General features: G+C 37.9%; 1 protein-coding gene across 1 annotated transcript in view; it reads left to right on the top strand.

Annotated features, from left to right (window-relative positions):
* LOC142657885 (transmembrane protein 132D-like) overlaps positions 1-22,332 on the top strand; it is an 863,822-nt gene that overhangs the window by 242,257 nt on the left and 599,233 nt on the right. The window contains exon 2 of the mRNA XM_075833390.1: positions 810-1,689. Within this exon, the coding sequence (XP_075689505.1) occupies positions 810-1,689 (880 nt within the window). The remainder of the gene's footprint in view (positions 1-809; positions 1,690-22,332) is intronic.

Below are 22,332 nucleotides of genomic sequence, written 5' to 3' on the forward strand. Positions count from 1 at the left end.
TAGATGTGATCGATAACAGGTGGAACCCTCATTAGTTAATTCATCCTTGAAAGCTAATACTTATTTGTCATGGATTGAAGCTACAGATACCTTTGTGCTACAAAAATAGGTTTAGATATTAACCATCAATTTTTTTTCACCCACGAACCTGACTTTTTTTGAATTATAAATTTGGGCTTTCAAAAATACATCGATGACATTGCTTATCTATCCTTTTTGATAAATAACCAGCTGGAATTCAATGGCTGGCAACATTACCAATGTCTCTCCAAAGTCTTATCTACCACTACTCAAAGATCTCCATGGGTATAATTGTACACCTTATAGAGCCTTCATCTTAGTACACAATTCTATTTCTTCCTGCACAAGTAGCTATATTTTATCAGAACGTGTTATTTGTGTTGCAGGTGTCCATTTTTTTTATGAATTATACTTTATTTTTATTGTATTTACTGAACAGGTTGTTAGCAATTAGAATGAGGTTTATTCAAGCTTTTTTTTGGTATTTTTTTCTGTCTTTTCTGCATATTGGTAAGACTAAATGATTGTAGTAAATATAATATAATAAAATAATAATAATACATTATTTTAACACATGATGAATAGTCATATCTTCTTTTTCGTCTTATGTGGTCTTCATTATGTAGACCTCACTAATTTTTCAACCATAAATAGCATTAAGTCCTTATCCTAAAATGTACTGAACCTTGAAACATTTTTGAGACAGAATTTCTTTATCTTTTATAGTTTAGAAATGCATTGTTGCAAATTTACCATTTTATTGTATATTATTTATACTTTTTCAACAGTGACAGCAAGTCGTGGGATATTAGACAGCATACAAAGGTTTTCTTTGCTTCCAACCTATCTACCGGTGAGCTACACTATCCATCAGAGCGAGCTTTCCTTCTTCCTTAAAGAAACAAACCAGGACATTATGAGGAATTCCAGTCTGCAGTCTCGAGTTGAATCATTTCTCATTTATAAGGCCAGGAAACAACCAGTGATGAATGCCACCTATGGACCATTTTTTATTGAACAAGAAGTGCCACAGGATTTACTGTTAATTTCTAGCCATTTTGGATCTACAGATAAATTTACATTTAACTGGAAGATTAAAGCATATATTCTTAAGGACAAAATCTATCGTTCTAAACCGAAAGTTCAAGTATTATTTTATATTGTGGGTAGAGATTGGGATGATTATAGCACCACAGAAAGACTTCCTTGTGTCAAAGTATTTGCCTTCCGGGAAACAAGAGAAGTTAAAGCCACATGCAAGTTGACAAGTGACTTGGGATTGTGCGTTGCTGAGCTTGAGCTACTGTCAAGCTGGTTTGATCCACCAACAGTGGTTGCAGGACATAAAAAGATGTTGGAGCAGCCTGATGGTAGTCCAGTGGAATTGTATTACTCCATTCAGCAAAGTGATGAGAAAGGCAATTGTGTCAAGGAAGACACAAGGAAAAGCCAGACATCTCGTAATTATTTTGATGATGCTGTTCCACCACTGCAGAGAATTGGAAGTGTTTACCTCTACCAAGCCCCCAGCAACAACTTGTCAATTGAAGTGGTAATTGATGGAAACATAGCTATTCGTTCCTTCTCTCGGAGTGTGAAGACAGGAAGTATTTTATCATATTTTGTCTTTCTTGCTAAAAATTTTACACAGGCCAAATTCAAATTAAGGTAAGACAAATTTGTTTCCTTTTTTTTTTTTTCCTCCATGCCATAGTTATAAATGTATGGAAATAATGTAGAGCTATTTTATTATTAAAAAAAATTAAACAGGTAAACTACAGTAATTTATTAAGTGATCCAAACAGCTGTTAATGTAAGATTAAAAAAATGCCAGTATATTAATAAACACTGTTCAGCCATAACATTAAAACCACCTGCTTAATATTGTGTAAATCCGCCACAACTGCTCTGACCTGCTGAATCATGGACTTCACAAGACCTTTGAATGTGTCCTGTGGTATGTGGCACCAAGACATTAGCAGTAGATTGTTTAAGTCCTGTAAATTGCGAGGTGGGGCTTCCTTGCATCAGAATTGTTTTTTCAGCACATCCCACAGATTTTTGATCGAATTTAAAATGATCCTACTCGAATTATCCCCTTGCAGTTGGGGAATTTTTAGCACTGAACAGGGTCAACATGCGTACCCTGACCGGTCTGCTGCTATGCGGCCCCAAGTGCAGTAAGCTGAAATGCACTGTGTGTTCGGACACCTTCCTATCATAGTGACTATTAACTTTTTCATCAGTTTGTGCTAGAGTAGCTCTTTTGTGATCAGATGGACTTGATTTCGTTCCAGCCTTGGACGCCCATGACCCTGTTGCAGGTTCACTGGTTGTCCTTCTTTGGATCACTTTTGGTAGGTACTGACCACTGCATACTGGGAACAACCCACAACCCACAAGACCTGCCATTGTGGAGATCCTCTGACTTCATCTAGTCATCTAGCCATTACAATTTGTCCCGTGTCAAAGTCGCTCAGATCCTTAATCTTGCCTATTTTTCCTGCTTCCATTGCATCAACTTCAAGAATTGATTGTTCACTTGCTGTCTAATATATATCCCACTCATTGACAGCCACCATTGTAACAAGATAATCGATGTTATTCACTTCACCTGTCAGTGGTTTTAATTCTATGGCTAATTGGTGTCTGATAGTACAGAAAGGAATATATCAGTATTGGTATATGTTCCAGTATAGTTTACATTACGGAATATAATCTTTTAAATATCTAATGCAATTATATTCGCAATACTACAAGCCTAGATTTTTAGATACACGAGCCCAACATATAAGCACAATAAACTAATCTACAGAGCCACAGAATATCAAATCAATACATAGAACTACTGAGGTGTTAACCAGCCACTATAAGGTTATGTTCCCATAGGCAGGATATGCTGTGGAATTATCACAACGGAATTCTGTGGGGAAATTCCGTAGCATTTACAGTAGCAGCAAAGTGGATAATATTTCTGCAAATCTCAGCCACATGCTGCGGAAAAAAAGATGCAGAAAAATAGTGCAGAAAGTATGTGGCTTTTAAATCCGCGGAATGTCAATTTATGCTGCATGTTCTGTATTCACATAGACTTGAATGGGGAGCAGAACATTTTGCACTAAAATAGGCAAGTTGAGTTTTGTTGTGGTTTGCCCATAAACCCTATAAAAACCGTTGTAAATTCACAGGCGCACATAAAGATTGATATAATCAGTGCTTCACACTAAATCCGCATCTAAAACCACAATAATTTCCACATCTACATTGCAATTTCTGTAACTCCTTTACCTGTGCTGTGTTTAGGTTCCGCAGGGTATGTGCACACATGGAAGCTTTCTTGCAGTAAAATCTGAGACTGAAAATGTGTTCCATACATACAGAGTTTTTTTATGCATGGAATTTTACTAACGGCATTCAGATGTATCGAACAGTCAAAGAAAATTCTGAAACAAATCTGGCACATGTGAACATACCTTTATAGTTTGAGTTAGGTGAAGTAGGCATTTACTCATTGGAAATACATGAATATCACACAATTCACCAGCTGTCTTGCATACAACTGATCCCAAGAAAAGAATAATGTACAAAATAGTTAATAGAGAGGATCCTTGATGTTACACAGCTTATAAAAAAATAAGACCCCACAACTGTTAATCACTGACGTAGAGAACATAACTTGTTTCAAATATTCAAAGACAATGCCTTGACCACAGGGACTGTAATCTAAAAGTGCCATACACATTAGATATGCATTGGACAAACCCGCTAAATTTCGGTGAGACCAGCCGACCATTTAATGTGTATGAGATGTTCTGCCGATATTTGTTTGGCAGAAGTCTCTGAAAAAAAATAGATGGAGCATGTTGAATTTCAACATGCCGATCCTTTGTTTTCAAGGGAGATAAGCTGCCGCCAGCTTATTCCTCTCTTCCCATTTAGAACATATGCATGCTTGGCCAAACCGAGCATGCATGTGTATGGGGAGGTCAGGAGGATGTCTGTCGGCCAACAGCTATTGTTGATGTATGGCTACCTTAAGAGGCCCTGGATTATGTTATCATTTCCCAGAAAAGCATACTTGAGAAGGTTATCCCTTTACCACCCAGATTTTTTAGTCATAGTACACAGAGAGATATAGGTATGTATTATATATATGATGTTCAATGTTCCAATTTTAATCTGTATCAGATGCGTATCATGAATTTATCTCCTATTCTTTAAAATATATAGTGCAATTAAGTGTCGATTGTAGCATAAATTAGCAATTTAAAAAAAATTGAGGGGGAAGATTTCTAAACACTTGTGATGAATGAGTATTGCATGACAATTGTTAAAAAAAATGCAAAAAAAGTCCATATACAGTAGCATAGTTTAGATATAAAAAGAATCATAATGAAATAACATTGAAAATGCTATATTTTACAGTGATATGCCATGTTACTGCCATGTGCATGGTAAATATTAACACTGAATTTGGAAATGTAATTGATTTACTTTAAAATACTGAGTCATAATACAGATTTTAGTGTTACCAATGTTAATGTTATGCTCTACAACACCCAAAGATGTGTATCTAGAAAATAAAAAAATAAAAAAGTTTTCCCCTATCATTCTGCACTCAATATGCCATAAATGACAACGTGAATGCAGAATGTTAGTAATCTTTGCTAATTTATTGAAAAAGAAAAACTAAAATATTGCATTGACATAAGTATTCAGACCCTTTACTCAGTACTTAGTTGTAGCACCTTTGGCAGTGATAACAGCCTCCAGTCTTCTTGGGTATGATGCCACAAGGTTTGCACACCTGGATTTGGGGATTTTCTGCCATTCTTCTCTGCAGATCCTCTCAAGCTCCATCAGTGGACATCCATTATCAGGTCTCTCCAGAGATATTCGATTGGGTTCAAGTCAGGGCTCTGGCTGGGCCACTCAAGTATATTCACAGAGTTGTCCCTAAGCCACTTCTTTGTTGTCTTGGCTATGTGCTTAGGGTCATTGTCTTGTTGGAAGGTGAACCTTCAGGCCAGTCTGAGGTCCAGAGCACTCCATTCATCTTTCCCTCAACCCTGACCAGTCTCCCTGTCCCACCTGCTGAAAAACACATTCCCACAGCATGATACTGCCACTAGCATGCTTCACTGTAGGGATGGTATTGTTCAAATTATGAGCAGTGCCTGGTTTCCTTCAGTCATGTCACTTAGAATTGAGGCCACAAATGTCAATCTTGGTTTCATCAGACCACAGAATCTTGTTTCTCACAGTCTGTGGCGGGCTTTTATGTGTCTTTTACTGAGGAGTGGCTTCTTTCTGGCCACTCTACCATAAAGCCCAGATTGGTGGAGTGCTGCCGTGATGGTTGACCTTCTGGAAGGTTCTCCCATTTGCACACAGGATCTTTTGGAACTCAGCCAGAGTGATCATTGGGTTCTTGGTCACCTCTCTTACCAAGGCCCTTCTCCAATTACTTAGTTTGGTGGGGCAGTCAGCACAAGGAAGAGTCCTGGTTGTGCAAACTTCCTCCATTTAAGAATTATTGAGGCCACTGTGCGCTTGGGAACTTTTAGTGCAGCAGAATCATTTTTGTACCCTTCTCCAGAAGTCGCAAATTTTGGCGCATTACATAGTTGCCCTAAAATTTGAAACTTTTTTGCTTTCCAAAAGTGGTGAGTGAAAGGGGAAAGGGCTTAGCCAAAGGGGGTAGGGCCTCCATCGGAATGAAAATTTTATCATAACTTATGCCAAAAACTGGCGTGGTTGGTGTCCGTTATGTGACAGATTCGGCACTTCCTTTTTTTTTTTCATTGTTCTGTTCCTATGACGGAGCCCAACAACAGAAAACCAAACTGCATTTTCCCTATTTAGCGTATGTCAGGAACGCTAAACATCTCCATAGGGATTTATTTGTCAGAAAGATGCTTAAAGAATGTCCTTTTGGCCTCCGTCTGGCCCAAGAACAGCAGTATACCATACAAAAGTATGGAATACGCTATTCCATCGTGCGGGTATGGTATTTGCCACAGACATCCGTCACAGTCCTCCATTAATGAAACGTCATGGGCATTTCAATAACTTTTAATGAAGTATCCGTTAACCGGATGTCATGGGTGATGGATACATTAAATGGATGCATAATGAAAAAGCTCACAATATATCTGTTAAACGGATCCCATATTAGTCTATTAGCGATGGATGCTACTGCTTGATAAAGACCCCTGCGCGAGGTGAAAAGTAGCAATATGTGTTGGAGATATTACGTGTTTTTTTCACCTGCACGGATGCTGTCATTTCCATTTACTATTGACTGTTAGGAATCCATCCCAGTCTCCATTTAATGTATACGTTGGAGCTTTTCCTGCATATACATTAAACAGAGGACAAAAATGCAGTGTAAACCTAGATTAAATGATACAAGGGCAGGTTAAAGCCAGTTCCCAACAGGATACAGACAAGCCACAATATTATATGGAGGGAGGTTTTACAGGTGCAAAATATTGATGAACATCCGCTCTCACAGCCATCATCCATGAGTATTATAATTGCACACAGATAAGGATTCTATATATTCAGTCACGCGGGTACGTGTAGTGCACCATTATGGTTAATAGCCTATGGATCACGTCCATACTGTTAGATCAGGCGGGCTGTCCAGCACATTTTAAGTACACAACACAAAGCACTGACATTTTCCCCTAACATCATAAAGTCAGACTGCATCCTGCAAAAATAATAAGAGGGATATTTTGTCCAAAATACGCAAACTTGCAACCTGGGCCAATGGTTATCATTGTCTTGTAAATCCCTACACTAAAGTAAAAAACAAATTTTTCCAATCACTGAAAAACGCCAGGCTTAATAAGGGCAGCTACACTGCAAAAAAAAATAAAAAAATTGAATAGGTAGACAAAAAAAACATTGGAAAGGTACCAGATTACGAAATGTACAAGAGGATACTCCATAGTTTGCCCTTTTAAATGCGAAGCAGTTATACTTAAAGGGGTTTTCCCACGAGAGACATTTATGACATACCCACAGGATATGTCATAAATGTCAGATAGATGCAGGTCCCACCTCTGGGACCCGCACCTATCTCCAAATGGGGCCCCCTAAACCCCGTTCAGCCACTCTGTGAATAAGGTGTTTTCCGACCATGAAAAACGTTATATGGTCGTGAGTTACGTAAACAGCGTAACTCGCGGAGCTACACTGTTTACATAACTCCAATAGTAGTGAATGTCAGTTACGGAAGCAGCGCAGCATGCGAGCTACGCTGTTTACGTAACTACCATTAAGTTATGAGACTTACGTAAACAGCGTAGCTCCGCGAGTTACGCTGTTTACGTAACTCATGACCATATAACGTTTTTCATGGTCAGAAAACATCTCATTCAGCCTCAACACACAGCGGCTGAACGGGGTTAAGGGGGCCCCGTTCTGGAGATAGGTGCGGGTCCCAGAGGTGGGACCCGCATCTATCTGACATTTATGACATATCCTTTGGATGTGGGAAAACCCCTTTAAGCAGCAAGGCGGGAAGACCATCCTGAAAAGAGCAACCCCTAATTGACCTTACCATAAGATGCCCCTAGAAGGCCCTATTGGACCCTGCGTGCTTCCTCTAGTCCAATAGATTGACTTATCAGGATACAGTAGAGAGATAAAAACCCCAAAAAAACAACTAATGGCCAAACAGGTAGGGATGATCTACTGGGAAAAAGTGAGCAGGAAAGATATATAGAAGATTTAATAGTTCCCCTTAAACATCAGCAGCCAATATGTTATAAGAAATTTGGCTTGTAAAAGCTGCTTCAAATGATGTGAAATCTACAAAACCAGATTAGATGAAATCATTGTATGTTTCCATAATAGAGTTAAATCGGTCATCTCAACATGCACATTAGCATTCACCAGGATATGCCACCCATATTTGTTCTGTGGGGGGCCACTGTTGTGACACCCCTTATCATTAGAATGAAGTTACCGTGGTGCTATGAAAGCGCTGTGTGACTTTATCTCCTGTCACCTCTGCTTGGTTTTCTTTAGAAGCTGCATGTCAGCCTATTCCAGTCAAGGCCATGTGACCATCCTGATAAAAAAAAAGCTGAATGGAGCTGACAGGAGATAAAGTGGCTTGGCACTTTCCAGGCAATACTGCCACTTTATTCTAGCGATGGGCAAAGGTTGTAGCAGTCGGCTCGCCACTGAACAGACATTGGTGGCATATCACTAGGCTGTTTATGCTGAGGCAATCCCAGAGATAATACCCAGGAATTCCACTAAAATGTTATATTTAAAAATGCATATGAATACACAAAATAATGACATGAATGGAGTACAATATAAAGAAAAATTTAAATGCTTCTGAATTTAGTCAATCTCAAGAGAACAAGAGGAAAAGCTTACTAGGTTGTTACATTGGAACTATTGGCCACTCATTTTGGGTTTTCTCTCCTTGTGTGGTTTTTCTATGTGTGTGATCTATTCAATATACCACAGTAGTCAATTTACTGTTCAGATTACAGATCTGCATAAAAGTTACCTGTTATCAATGAGCGTTCTGAGAATGACAACTATGAACAGCCGATGTTATTGAAATGCCCCAGCGGACATGACAGATTTGTGAAATAGTTATGAGCCATTCTAGGCATGGTCACAATAAAATCAGCATAGATGTACATAACATTTTGTTCCAGTTACAAGAGGTCTTTGTTAGAAAATATAGTCCGTACCTACAGTACAAATAAACAAGGACTCAGTTGCATATCATGTACAAATTACAGACATGCCAAAGTTGAATTTGCCATTTGGCCCCATTCAGGATGATACTATGATGTTTATTTATGTCTTTATATATGACTTTTACATTTGGGAATTAAAGTATAAAGTTGTATATGGACGGTAAAGGTGCCTATACATATTAGGCAGAACTCATCTGAACCCACTGATTATGGTGGAAATGGCTGTCTATATGTATATGGGGGAGACTCTACTCTCCCTTGATGTCAGATGTTGGGTTAAAAAAGGATTGGGCATCTTAGATTTCAATTTGACTGATCCTTTTTTCCCATGGGAAATAATGTTTTTTTTTTACTCTCTGCTTTTATAAAAATCTAAAGCTAAAACCTGGTTTATTGAGCAGAAATAATCAGGAGGGTGGGGAACTTTATATGCACAGACCTAGACGTAAATCCTACTAAAAGGTGTAGGATTGGCTTTGCCTGCCAATGGTCTACATGGGCAATTGTCCACCATTGTCCATATAACAAAGGTAACATCAGTATAGGTGTAAAGGTGAAACCTCACATTAAATGGGACACAACACTAAAAAATGTATTTTTATGTCTGAGGGCATAAAATATATCCCGTTACTCTGTAGTTCAATTTCTAGAGTTGACCTAATCAAGTTTTTGTGCTAGAACCAGCAATACATGTAAACAAATCCCACTGACTCCTTCCAGAGAAGAAAAAAAGCATATAATCATGGCAAACAAAAGGATGGCGCCCAGCAGTTTCAATTTACACAAGATTTCCTTTTGATTCAATAAAAGACATGTCTGTAAAATAATATTTTTTTTTCCTTAACAGAGAGCAACCAACACATTGCACTGCAGTTTATGACTATATGTATTTTACTATATGAAGGTGATGCTATTTAGCCGTGTTGAGTAAATTCACATGAGGGTTCCTGACTTTGCTCAGTTTGTGATTCTATTACGTAAGTTTTTCAGTGGTTTTAGGCTAACTTCAGAATTTCTAATATTTGAGGAATTATAAACAGTGACGAAGAGTCCTGATACGATTTATAGCTTGTATGATAATAGAAAACCAGTGTACTGTTACCATGTTTGAGGGAGGTAAGGTTATTTCCATGGTAACAGCCACATACCCTTCAATCAGAAATAGTATGTATACAGCATGCACAGCAGGGAAAAGAAATCGAAAGAATAATAAGTACGAATATTAATATCCGTTTAGGGACGGCACTTTCCTTCAGTATTTTTAGTTCTCATGAAGCAATAGTTTTAACGGTTTGTTAAAGGTTTTTAGACATCTGAAGTAACTAATACACCACAGTCACCATCCCAGGTTATAAAAGTTGACTACAGATACCTAATTATTTGACCTAAAGGAGAGCTATGGTACTGATAATCTGTGTGCCTACAGTAGCAAAACGATACCTTCCAACCAATGAGAATCCTATTGGTCAGTTGAGAAAGCTTCAACATTTATGCCCAACTGCCACACCTTTCAAACTGCTTCTCAGTGCAAATGTGCACTGAGAAGGAGAGGGGGCTTGGGACCCACATTCTAGTGATCGCTGTTGGTCTGAGCAGCGGGGCCCCAAGCGATCAGAGATTTAATCACCTATACTGTGGAATGGTAATATATGTCAATTGTGGGAAAACGCATCTAACTATAAAGATTTGTTAAAAATTTAAGCAGCACAGAATATTGGGCCTTAAAAACTCCATGTTGTTAAAAAGGTTGACATTCCCTATAAAGCAGATGACCAGTCAAGGTCTACTAAAGAGAAAGGGAAAAATGTCCAGAGGAAATATAGAAGCCATATGGGGGTAGCAACATGCTTGACTAGAATTTATTAATATATAGCTACAATCCATCTAAAACTGGCCCTATACATAACCGTCCATCGAATACTCAACAGATATCTCTCCCTGTAGACATGCATGCTTAATCCCTTAATGACCAGCCTATTTTAGACCTTAATGACCAAGCAATTTTTTAGGTTTTTCCATCGTCGCATTCCAAGAGCTATAACTTTTTTATTTTTGCGTCGACATAGCTGTATAAGGTCTTGTTTTTTGCGGGACAAGTTGTATTTTTTAATAGCACCATTTTGAGATACATATTATTTATTGATTAACTTTTATTAACTTTTTTTGAGGTGAATAGAAAAAAATCAGAAATTTGGCCACACTTTTTTGCGTCCTAAATCTACGCCGTTTACCGTGTGGTATAAATAACACAATAACTTTATTCAGCGGGTTGTTATGATTGCAACGATACCAAATTTGTATAGATTTTGTATGTTTTACTACTTTTACACAGTAAACGCTTTTTTTCAAAATTATTTGTTTTTGTGTCTCCATATTTGAAGAGCCGTAACGTTTTTATTTTTTCGCCGATGCAGCTCTATGAGGGCTTTTTTTTTTGCGGGAAGACATGTAGTTTTTATTGGTACCATTTTGGAGTATATGCAAATTTTTGATCACTTTTTAATCACATTCACAGAAAACAGCAATTTTTCCGTTGTTTTTTATTTAATTTTTACGGCGTTCACCGTGCGGGTTAAGTAATGTAATAGCTTTATAGTTGGGGTCGTTACGGACGCGGCGATACCAAATATGTGTAACTTTTTTACTTTATTTTGTTTTTTTAATAGTAAAGCAGTTTGTAAGGGGAAAAAGTGGGTTATTCATTTTTTTTTCAAATTTTTTTTTCATTAACTTTATTAAACTTTTTTTTTACTAGTCCCACTAGGGGACTTTACTATGCGATCATCCAATCGCTATTATAATACACTGCAATACTTTTGTATTGCAGTGTATTACTGCCTGTCCGTTTAACACGGACAGGCATCTGCTAGGTCATGCCTACGGCATGACCTAGCAGGCATTCACTACAGGCAGACCTGGGGGCCTTTATTAGGCCCCCGGCTACCATCGGAGACACAGACACTCGGTGATCTTATCGCTGGGTGTCAGTAGGATGAGAGGGAGCTCCCTCCCTCTCTCTAAAAACCACTCAGATGCGGAGCACGCTATTGCGCACCGCATCTGAAGGGTTGAACGGGTGAGATCGATACTAATATCGATCTCACCCAGTTGAGCAGGGACGCCCCCAGCCCGCTACGTCTGACAGCTGAGAACAGGGAGATTTGACAGCTCCCTGCTCTGTTTACTTTATTCTGATGCAGTGCCGTAAAAAGGCATACGCATCAGAATAAAGCCTGTTAGTGGCCGCCGTGAAAAGGCGTATTGGCGGTCACTAACGGGTTAAATTGGCAGAGCATGCATGTTTTCTGCTTTTAGGGTAAGAGATATGCCTTTGCTAGGTACCTCTTGCAGACCTTTTTCCCAGCAGAGCAAAGAATTAGACCTTGTTCACACGGCGTGTATTTGACGCATTTCAAAAATGCATGCTCTTTGACATAATAGGAAAGCGCATTGTAGTGCATACAACGCGTTTTTTTTACGCATGCTTGTTTAAAAAAAACGCACCGAAACTGTGTCTATTTCCCATAGTCAATGGTAGTTCTAATTATGCGCCCAAAAATGAGCTAAAAACGCACCCAAAATGCGTCAAAAAAACATGACAAAAACACGTAAAAAATGCCTGCATTTTACAAAGCACTTTACAAAAACGCTAGCGTTTTTGACATGTTTACATGTCGGGTTTTTTTTAGCGCCACGTGAACAAGGCCTTAGACACATTGAAATTCAACATGATCAATACTTGTTTCCCTGGAAAGTAGACATTAGAGGACAGCAGGCTGCCACCACGCTTAATAGGATGGATATATAAATCTGTCAACATTTATCTAATGTGCATGGCCAGCTTAACAGTAGAAATGTCAGTTTGTGTGGGAAATTAGAAATAATTAAAGGTCTATATTGCCCTATCAGGGCATATAAACCTCATAGAGGTGCCAGAGTGGAGAGCCACTTATAAAGAGTGGTTCTGCTTTGGCAGACCAAGCCCATCCATATATTATACGGTCAGCCATTCATTTGGATGTGTGGCCAACAGCAGCTTCGGCTGCCCGATGGTTTTCTAAAGCTAGACCTGTGGTGATCTCTGGGTCTGTTCCAATTATAAGAGGGGTTGCCAAGATGAGATAATCGCTTTATATAGTACAAAATTTGAAATGTTATTAAAGAAAGTGAAGAACATTGGTCAAATGTGCCAAAAGGTTGCTTTAATGCAGTAAGAGTACGAACTGCGTATATTCAAACAGTAAAGTCTATTTAAACAATTTCTTCTAAAATGAGCCCAATACTGATCTTCACAGAACAAAATAGCAGATTCAGCTGTTTTACCCAGTGTGTGCCATGGAACTGTGGAAGCCCTGAGCTCCAGCCGGACTTGGCATTAGACATTTTAATCCATAGCCAACGGCTGCTGGCAAAAATGCTTTTACCACTGTATTTGCTCCATTGGGCTGGAAAAAAAGAACTTGAACAGATGGAATCTATACCACCGGATGTAGTGAACTTGACATGTCACAGTCAAGCACAATGCTTAACTTATGGGATATAAAAGCCTCCGGTCTATTAAAGTATGTTGCGATTATAAAATAATTTTGTAATTTCTGTGTTAAGTTGTTGTTGGTAATAAGTGTTACATTTTTGTAATTTTTACTGTTAGCTGTTTGTTATTTCGATCACTGCCTAGTATGTATACTTTACACTTCCTTAAAAAAAATGTGTACGAATAAAAAAAAGGTCAAAAGAACATTTGTAATGCTTAAAATGGCAATACCTTAACATAATGACACATTATTAAAGAAACCCAGCAGGAGACATTGCTGTCCGGGTAATCACAATGTGAATAGAGCCCTTTGCATTAAGTTTTGCTAACAGCAACCTACTTTGTTGATGGCAGAATAGACTCTGATTAGATATTGGCTTTTAAGGTCAAGTGTAATCATTTTATGGACACGTTCTCTATTTAAACATTGCAAACAAGCTTTAAAAATAAGCTTATAAGAATAAACAAAGGACTGGACATGTTGAATGACTCGGGATGATAAGTAAAAAGCAAAACGATCAGCAGAAATTACAGGAACGTCCCTTAGGAACTGTAGTAATAACATATTATAATTCTAATTTCTTATGTATATTTTGCAGCCTGTGGGAAAAATAATTACTTGTATATTTGCATTGCTTGGGTTCACGTGTAAATTTTTTAATTGCTTTTAACTAGGTATTACACACATAAAAGTAGTATAAATATCTCACCTTCTCTGAAGTAGAATTGTAGTGTGTGATGCAAATGACTGTTCTGTATAAATATGAAAATGTGATTTGTCACTAAACACAAGCGGTGAATGTGTCTGTATTGACAGCTTTGTAAGTGAAATGGGCCAACTGGGAAATTCATCTGCATATAGCTATATCATTTTTAAATGCAACATCAAAACGTGGCATATTATTTTCAGTCGGGGACAGTACAGCCTGTTTATGCAATTGCTAATTTGCCTATTGAGATACATTAACAGAGAACTTGGTCTCAGAAGAATTTTCCGCATTCTTTATAGATTAATGCCAAGGAATGTATCTGGGCTTTCTGAGATGTTACATGCAAATTTCCTAATGCATCAGGCATTTAAATTATTATTTTTCCCTTCATACTAAACAACTGTGATCTAAGCTTCTTCTACTGCAGTAAGATATATTACTATGGCACAGTAGAATAGCTTTTAGGTCACCTTTTTGGATGGCCATTTCCAAAAGGACCCATTCCAGGCTCTTGCGCTCAAATAATGATTATCTATTGTATTATTTTTTTGGTGGGATACATTAAAAAAAATATTAATTGTTCACCTCTATTTTTAAATCATAAGTTAAGATGTTTTGGCTTTGCGTGCTGGTATGTTTTATTGGGGAAATGAGAATAAGCCACTGCCAGACACCTCTTTAAGTGGCTTATCTAAAATGTCGATCTTATTCCCCCCCAACATCTACCATCCAGGGAGAGTTGGATGGCCCCCAATTCACATTAGATTGTCAGTCGACCATAGGCAGGTTTGGCCGTGTTTTGTCTAACGTGTATGGGCAAACCAACCAGTCTGATGCAATCCCAGCTATAGCTTTGTAAAATTATTTACATCTAAATATGAATGACTGGGCACGTATGGGTCAGAAAAAAAGTAATGTAGAAGTACCTACATGGACAAAAGATTACATACACCACAAAAGTAGATTTGCAATTTATGAACTGACGTACAGTACTGTGCAATAGTTTTATGCAGTTGTGGAAAAATACTGCAAAGTAAGAATGCTAAAATAGAAGTGTTATTAGTTTTTTTTCATCAATTAACAAAGTGCAAAGTGAATGAACAGAAAATAAATCTTAATTAAATCAATATTTGTTGTGACCACCCTTTGCCTTCAAAACAGCAACAATTCTTCTCGGTACATTTGCACACTCTTTTTGAATGAACTCGGCAGGTAGGTTGTTCCAAACATCTTAGAGTACTAACACAGATCTTCTGTGGATGTTGGCTTCCTCAAATCCTTCTGTCTTCATGTAATCCCAGACAGACTCGATGTTGAGATCAGGGCTCTTTGGGGGCCATATCATCACTTCCGGGGTTCCTTGTTCTTCTTTATGCTGAAGATAGTTATTAATGACATTGACTGTATGTTTGGGATCGTTATCCTGCAGCAGAATAAATTTGTGGCAAATCAGATGCCTCCCTGATGGTATTGCATGATGGATAAGTAACTGCCTATTTTTCTCAGCATTGAGGACACCATTAATCCTGACCAAATCTCCAACTCCATTTACTGAAATGCAGCCACAAAATTACAAGGCACCTCCACCATGCTTCAGTGTTGCCTGCATACACTCATTTTTGTACTGCTTTTCAGCCCTTCGGTGAACAAACTGTAACAACCAAATATTTCAAATTTTGACTCATCAGTCAAGAGCACCTGCTGACAATTTTCTGCACCCCAGTTCCTAAGTTTTCGTGCATAGTTGAGTCACATGGACTTGTTTCCACATCGAAGGGATGGCTTTTTGGCTGCAATTCTTCCATGAAGACCACTTCTGGCCAGACTTCTCCGAACAGTAGATGGGTGTACTAGGGGGTCTCACTGGTTTCTGACAGTTCTGAGCTGATGGCACTGCTGGACTTTTCCCCGATTTCAAAGTGAAGTAAGCATGATGTGTCTTTGATCTGCTGCACAGTTTCCTTGGCTGACCACTGTGTCTACTGTCCTCAACGTTGCCCGTTTCTTTGTACTTCTTCAAAAGAGCTTGGACATCACATGTTAAACCCCAGTCTACTTTGATATCTTTGCCTGGAAGAGACCTTGCTGATGCAGTATAAGTATCTTGTGTCTTGTTGCTGTTCTCAGTCTTGCCATGGTGGACCTGTGACATGAAACAGTCTTCCACAACCTCACCTTTGTAGCAGAGAATAGCATGTTCCTCACCCAGTTTTAAGCCTCCTACACAGCTGTTTCTGTTACAGTTAATGACTGTTTACATCTGAAAATGATGATCATTATAACCTGTTTGGTATAATTGGTTAATCATACACCAATCCTACAAAATCCATGACTTTGAGGAAGTGTACCTAGAAGAATTGATGCTGTTTTAAAGTCAAAGGGTGGTCACACCAAATATTGATTTGATTTAGATTTCTCTTCTGTTCATTCACTTTGTATTTTTTTAATTGATTAAAAAAACTATGAACACTTCTATTTATGAAAGCATTCTTACTTTGCAGCACTTTTCCACAAGTGCCTAAAACTTTTGCACAGTACCGTACATTAAAATGTAAACCTTTTAATCGTGAGAAACTTAGATTTTAGAAAAAAGCGACAATGGTTACAATGGCCACAGTTGTAATTTCCTTTTGGGGCAAATTTCTCCAACCAAGTTCAATGGTCATTGTTAAACGTATAGCTAGCTAGCATATCCCTAATATTCCTACTGCATTTGAAACTTATAAGAGGTTTCTTAATAACTACTTCGTTTAGGTCAGGCTCTCTTTCCATAATGTGACAGTTTTTATTAACAGCTGACCTAATTGCTTACTCCAATGGACTAAACTGAAAAGAAAAAGTAAACCTTCGCTCTTTTTTTAATATTTTTTTGCTACTTTTGACACCTTGATGGTACCTATGCAACCAGTCAACCCTGTCTTTTTCTAGAACATTTTTAATCGCAATGTCTAATGCTTCTTCTCAGTAACATTTCTCCAGGGGGTGTTCTTTTAGATCGAATGCCTGCTGAAGAAAGGCTTGACCATTATTGTTAATGCATCTGAGTCTAATAAACTGACCATAAGGCAGAGCTTTTTTCATATGATCGGGATGGAAACTCTAGTAATGCAGAAGTGTGTTGGTTGCAGTAGGTTTGCAGGAACTAGATGTGGTCAACGCACCAACCTCCACTGCGACCAAAACATCCAAGAGCTTGAGGTTCTAATTTAGAAGTGAAACGTATATTCATACCATTGGAATTATTGAGGTAATTCACAACTCTGAAAAATTTCCATCTGTACCAGACCAAATTATGAAAATGTCATCCACCTATCTCAAATATAACTTCATGTATCCAGTGAAGACATTAGATGTATTAAAGATATATGTTTCTTCAAAGAATGCAAAAAAATAATATTTGCATACATACATGTAACCGGAGTCCCTATTGCAGTACCGGATGTTTGGGAGTACCACTTGTCATTCAATGTAAATGCATTATGTGTGGGTATGAATTGATTTGAATTACAAACAAAGTTGGTGTAGTTTGCACCTTTATTAGTATTTTCCAATACCTTCCTCACAGCTGTAACACGAAGATCGTGTGAATTTTTTGTATAGAGACTGTCCACATCGATAGGATAGAGGTTAGTTTAACCTTTACACCACACAAATTCTTCCAAAGCAACAAGAAAGTCGTTAGTATCCTTAAAATACTCCCCTAAAGAGCCAATCAAGGTATTTGGATAAGAGTTCAGTCACTGACTGTATACCGGCAAGTATGGGATGACCGGAAAGAGTGTTCTCTATTTTTGTGTATTTTAAGTAAGTACCATTCAGGTTTACATGTGTGGGTAGGATACAATTTCTCAGTTACCTTTCTAGATAACATATCATTCTCTACATTGGTGCGCAAGAGTGTTCGAGGCTGGCTTTGGAATTTGGCAGTTGGATCACCAGGGCATTTTTGATACACTAATGCATCATTCAATTACCTTTCGGTTTCTCCTAAGTGATATTCCCTGGTCATCAGTACAATACCCTTTGATGGCTGGTTTAATAACTAGATCCTTACAGGATCTTAATTCTTCCACGGCTCTACGTTCACCTGGGTGGTATTTGGTAGACAACCATCATATACCAAAGCGTTATCATCCCTACTGACCTGGAATGAAAACAATTCCAAAGAGCCGCCGGCCTGCAAGGGGGGAGAATGACTTCACCTAAGCCCCCAGTAAATTCACTAATCGTCACATTACTATCGGAAAGATAAGGCAACTCAATAGACAAACCTGTTAGTATCTTAGCACACTGTCTATCATCATAAGAAAGTGAACTAGGAATACTGAAACCCAAAGTGTCAATGGCTACAGGAATCTCTCCTTTTAAATGTTTTTCTGCATTCCGGGTTCGATAATACATTTTATGCAAATTCTTACTGCCTTAAATAGTTCTATTTCAAAACCGACAGGATTAATTTGCTCAAACAAACAACAATTTAAACTGAGGGAGTCCTCATCAAGCAGGATTTCAGTCAGGTTGACTATATTGCATATTGCCTTTGCAGGGGTTACTATCACCTTCATGAGACTTGCTTCCGTTTCTGACCCATTGTTAATTGCACACCAGGATTCTGGAAATTGTTACAATGTGTTGTGGCATCTGGGAGGAAATCCATTCTGCAAATGTGGCTGCACCCCACTGCTCATCCTTTTAAACTATTCATGGAGAAACTTTCATCTCATGCAGATGGATTAAGTGGAGGCATCGTTGCATAAGGAAGCAAGGGTGAAACAGTTTTTTACTGTGTGGCAAAGTTTTATCTGTAGAGCCATTTGTGATTCTTTCTCTACCACTACTGGTATATGGAATAGGCGATATTGGGCAAGACTCTGATAACTGTATATTAATATATGGGGATCCAATGTCATTCTGGGGGATTTGCGTGCCACTTTGATTGTGCTCATGAATAGTTTGTGATATCCTGTTTGTTTGATTTTGTTTCCTCTCTTTCTCCCCCTTGTTTCTTCCCTTCCTTTTCCTCATTTCCCTTTCCCTATTTCCCTTTCCCTATTTCCCTTTCCCTATTTCCCTTTCCCTTTTTCCCTTTCCCTTCTTACCTGTGCCAAAGTGTGGTAAATTGGTTACTGCCTCCAACACCAAGCAGCGTCAGGGCCTTATATGCGTTGCAGAACTCAATGTCCTGACTGCTGCGTCACTTACAACATCCTGATGCTGGATGTCGTCAGTTCCTTGTATGAGCTGCGGCCTGCTGTCAGAGCCTGAGGGAAGAAGTCGAGCGAGGAGGTAAGTATTTTTATTTTATTGTCCGTTGAAGAAGGGGGGGTTGTCTGATGCAGAGTAGTCTAAGCAGGGGATTAAATGTATGGGGCCCAGCACCGGACTCTACCTAGCTGCACTCCACAGAGTGAAATATACGCCAGTTAGGAGCTGGCAATGATTTGTGCCATAATTTATGCCACTTTCTAGCGTAAAATATAGTAAATGCTTTGGGCCGTGGGCAGCTGCTCCCCTTTTCTAAAGCCACTACTTTTTTTTTTTTTTTTTTTTTTAAAAAGGTGGCGTGGAAATTGCAACTTTTTGGCCTTTTGCAAATTTGACGTCAGTAAAATGGTGTAGAAAGGTTAATAAATTTCTCCTTTAGTGTTTAAAGTAATAATGAATAAGCACAATGATAATGAACAAGCACAATGATATTGTTTGTAGGTTCAGCATCAACAGCGCTATATCATGAACTAAATATTTAGATATTTTCTCAGTGGCCAAGGCAGAGTTGTTTGGTGAAATAAAATAAATGTTCTTCAATAAAACAGCACCATTGTAACAGCTAAAATTTAATAACATGCTGAAAAACATCATTGTGACTGCAAATAAGCTACAGGGTCAGTCAATTACAATCAGTACTACACTTGGTACAGAAAAAAATGATGTAAACACCCAAACATTTAAGAGTTATAATAATCTGAGCACTTCATTTTAATCATACATTTGTCATGTAAACAAATAAAAAAATAAAAAATCCAAGCAAAAAAGGAACAGACTAAATAATCTTAAATTAATTCATGGTATTGACAGACAATGTTTTTGTGTTAATATTCTACTAGTTTATTAACTATTTACATGCCGTTATGATCACAATGTTTGCTAGTTGAAGGATGGTGAGAGCTGGATGTGTAAAGAGTCTTAAGAAATTCAATGAATTCAGTCAAATATAAAAACTGTAATTTCACAATGTTTTATTTCTAAAGCTGCTTATCAGCAAATCTGCTCAGACCCCAAAACTGATTTGTTTATGCATTTAGTTGTATACCTGTATAGTCAATGGTTCTAGGCAGAGGTGTAACCTGAAGCGCTTAGGCCCCAATACAAACGTGCAGACTTATGTGCCATACTGGGGCACATGATAAGGGCCAGGAGTGACTGCTACCTCTGCACCTCCTATAGCTTCTAAAAATGTCCTTAGCATGGTTTGTGTATGACATTGTATGCTTGATACCAACTTGAGTGTAAGTTAGCTTACAGGCATAACATAACTTTAGACAAGGACAGAATTTTCCTCCTAAAGCATGTGATTAAAATATTTATCATCAGAAATTGTGTTCACTTGATGTTTTAACATCCATTCAGGGCTAAATAATTTTTTGTTTACACCCTTCATTAGCAAGATTTCAAGTGATTATATATTGATATCATTCCTACACTCTGCTATTCATGTTATGGTAAAATATATATTTTTACCATAAGTTGAAACTGGAAAATGTAAAAATAAACTTAAACAGAGTTGTCTAATTTATAAAACCAAAATGTCATATACCCTATTAGCGAATCTGTGTAATTGAGGGTTTGTCCCCTGTTCAGAATCCTCTTCTTAAAGTGGGCAAACCCTTTAAAATACCGTTTATTCCTTTTTTGTGTATGTCCACTTTATTTTAGCCATTAAAATAGTTTTGTATATACTTCATCCACTATGCAATACACAGGGGCCTAGTTGAGGTAGCAGGGTGGCCTATGAATGGACCCATAGGCCACCCTGCCACTTAGGAATAGACAAATATTATAAATGGCACATGATAAGTGGGGTTACTGGTACAGATTTTGCATTGGCCCCCAGGAGCTTCAAGTTACGTCTGTGTTAATACAACTGTATGAAGCTACAGTATAATGCCAAAGCTGGCCATTCTGGTAAAGACTTGGCTATGATTTGATGAGCATTTCACGTATGATGAGCATTCCATGTATTTTCTTAGATGGTCGTTAACTAAACTCTATGATTGTAGCATTTACTGCCATATTTTGAGGCAGGAACGATAGTTAAAAATATGCTCCATAGAGCAGAAAAATTATCAGTTGGAACGACTTAATTTAAGTACTTTAAATGTCAACGATCACAAAATCAGTTGGATCATTAACGATTATTATTTCTACGTATTTCTATCATCCTAGTTGTTTGCGTAATCCCCTAGCCATAGTTTGCAATTTTGTTGTAACTTGAAGGTGTTTTCTTCTTACAAAAGCACATTTTTAATATCTGTTAGATCCTATGTAGACAGAAGTATATTGAACCAATTAAACTTAGAAAGACATAATAGAACATTATATCTGTAACAATTGTTGATATTGTTTTTTACTCATCTCCGTACCTTCAATTATTTTCATACCAAGCTTTACCTAATACTTGTAGAGGTTAGAAAGAGATTAAATATATAACTAGCCCTGTTCAGTTGTGCCCTGGAGTTACTAATATTTCTTTAATAGGATTTCTTCAATTTGTAACAATTCCATACAATAGCATTATAAAACATAAAAGGGAAAAAAAAGACAGTCATTGAAGCAATATACAATAGACATAAAATGCTAATTTATTCTTAGTGTGCTACAGAAATGATTATAATTTTGTAGAATAAGAGTGATTACTTCTTTCTTGATATTTTAAGTTTACATTACTGTATCATATTAGGATCCACTGCAGAAAACCCTAATATGCCGCACCCTTCACTTCCTGTCATACTCAGAGGGGTTCATGAAGCAATTTTCCTGCCCCTACAAAGGATTGGCTCTTCAGGGTTAAGGAGTAACCTCACCACCAACTCTCCATTGTGGAGACCCTGTAAGGAAACTTCCTGGTATCTCAGGTTCCTTGACGACTGCCTGAAATGGGGGTGGGAGAAATTGGGATACTGAGGTCAACTACAGTACACTGAGATTTGCAGGTTTAAATTGGAATAAGGCTTTAAGCTCCATGGGTAAATGAAAAGTGGCGCTATTGTGAGATTTTACATCTAATTTTTTAGATGTCTTACAGACAACAACCAATTATTTTTGCCTGTCC

This window comes from Rhinoderma darwinii, chromosome 1 (genome assembly GCF_050947455.1).
Source record: "Rhinoderma darwinii isolate aRhiDar2 chromosome 1, aRhiDar2.hap1, whole genome shotgun sequence".
Lineage (NCBI taxonomy): Eukaryota > Metazoa > Chordata > Amphibia > Anura > Rhinodermatidae > Rhinoderma > Rhinoderma darwinii.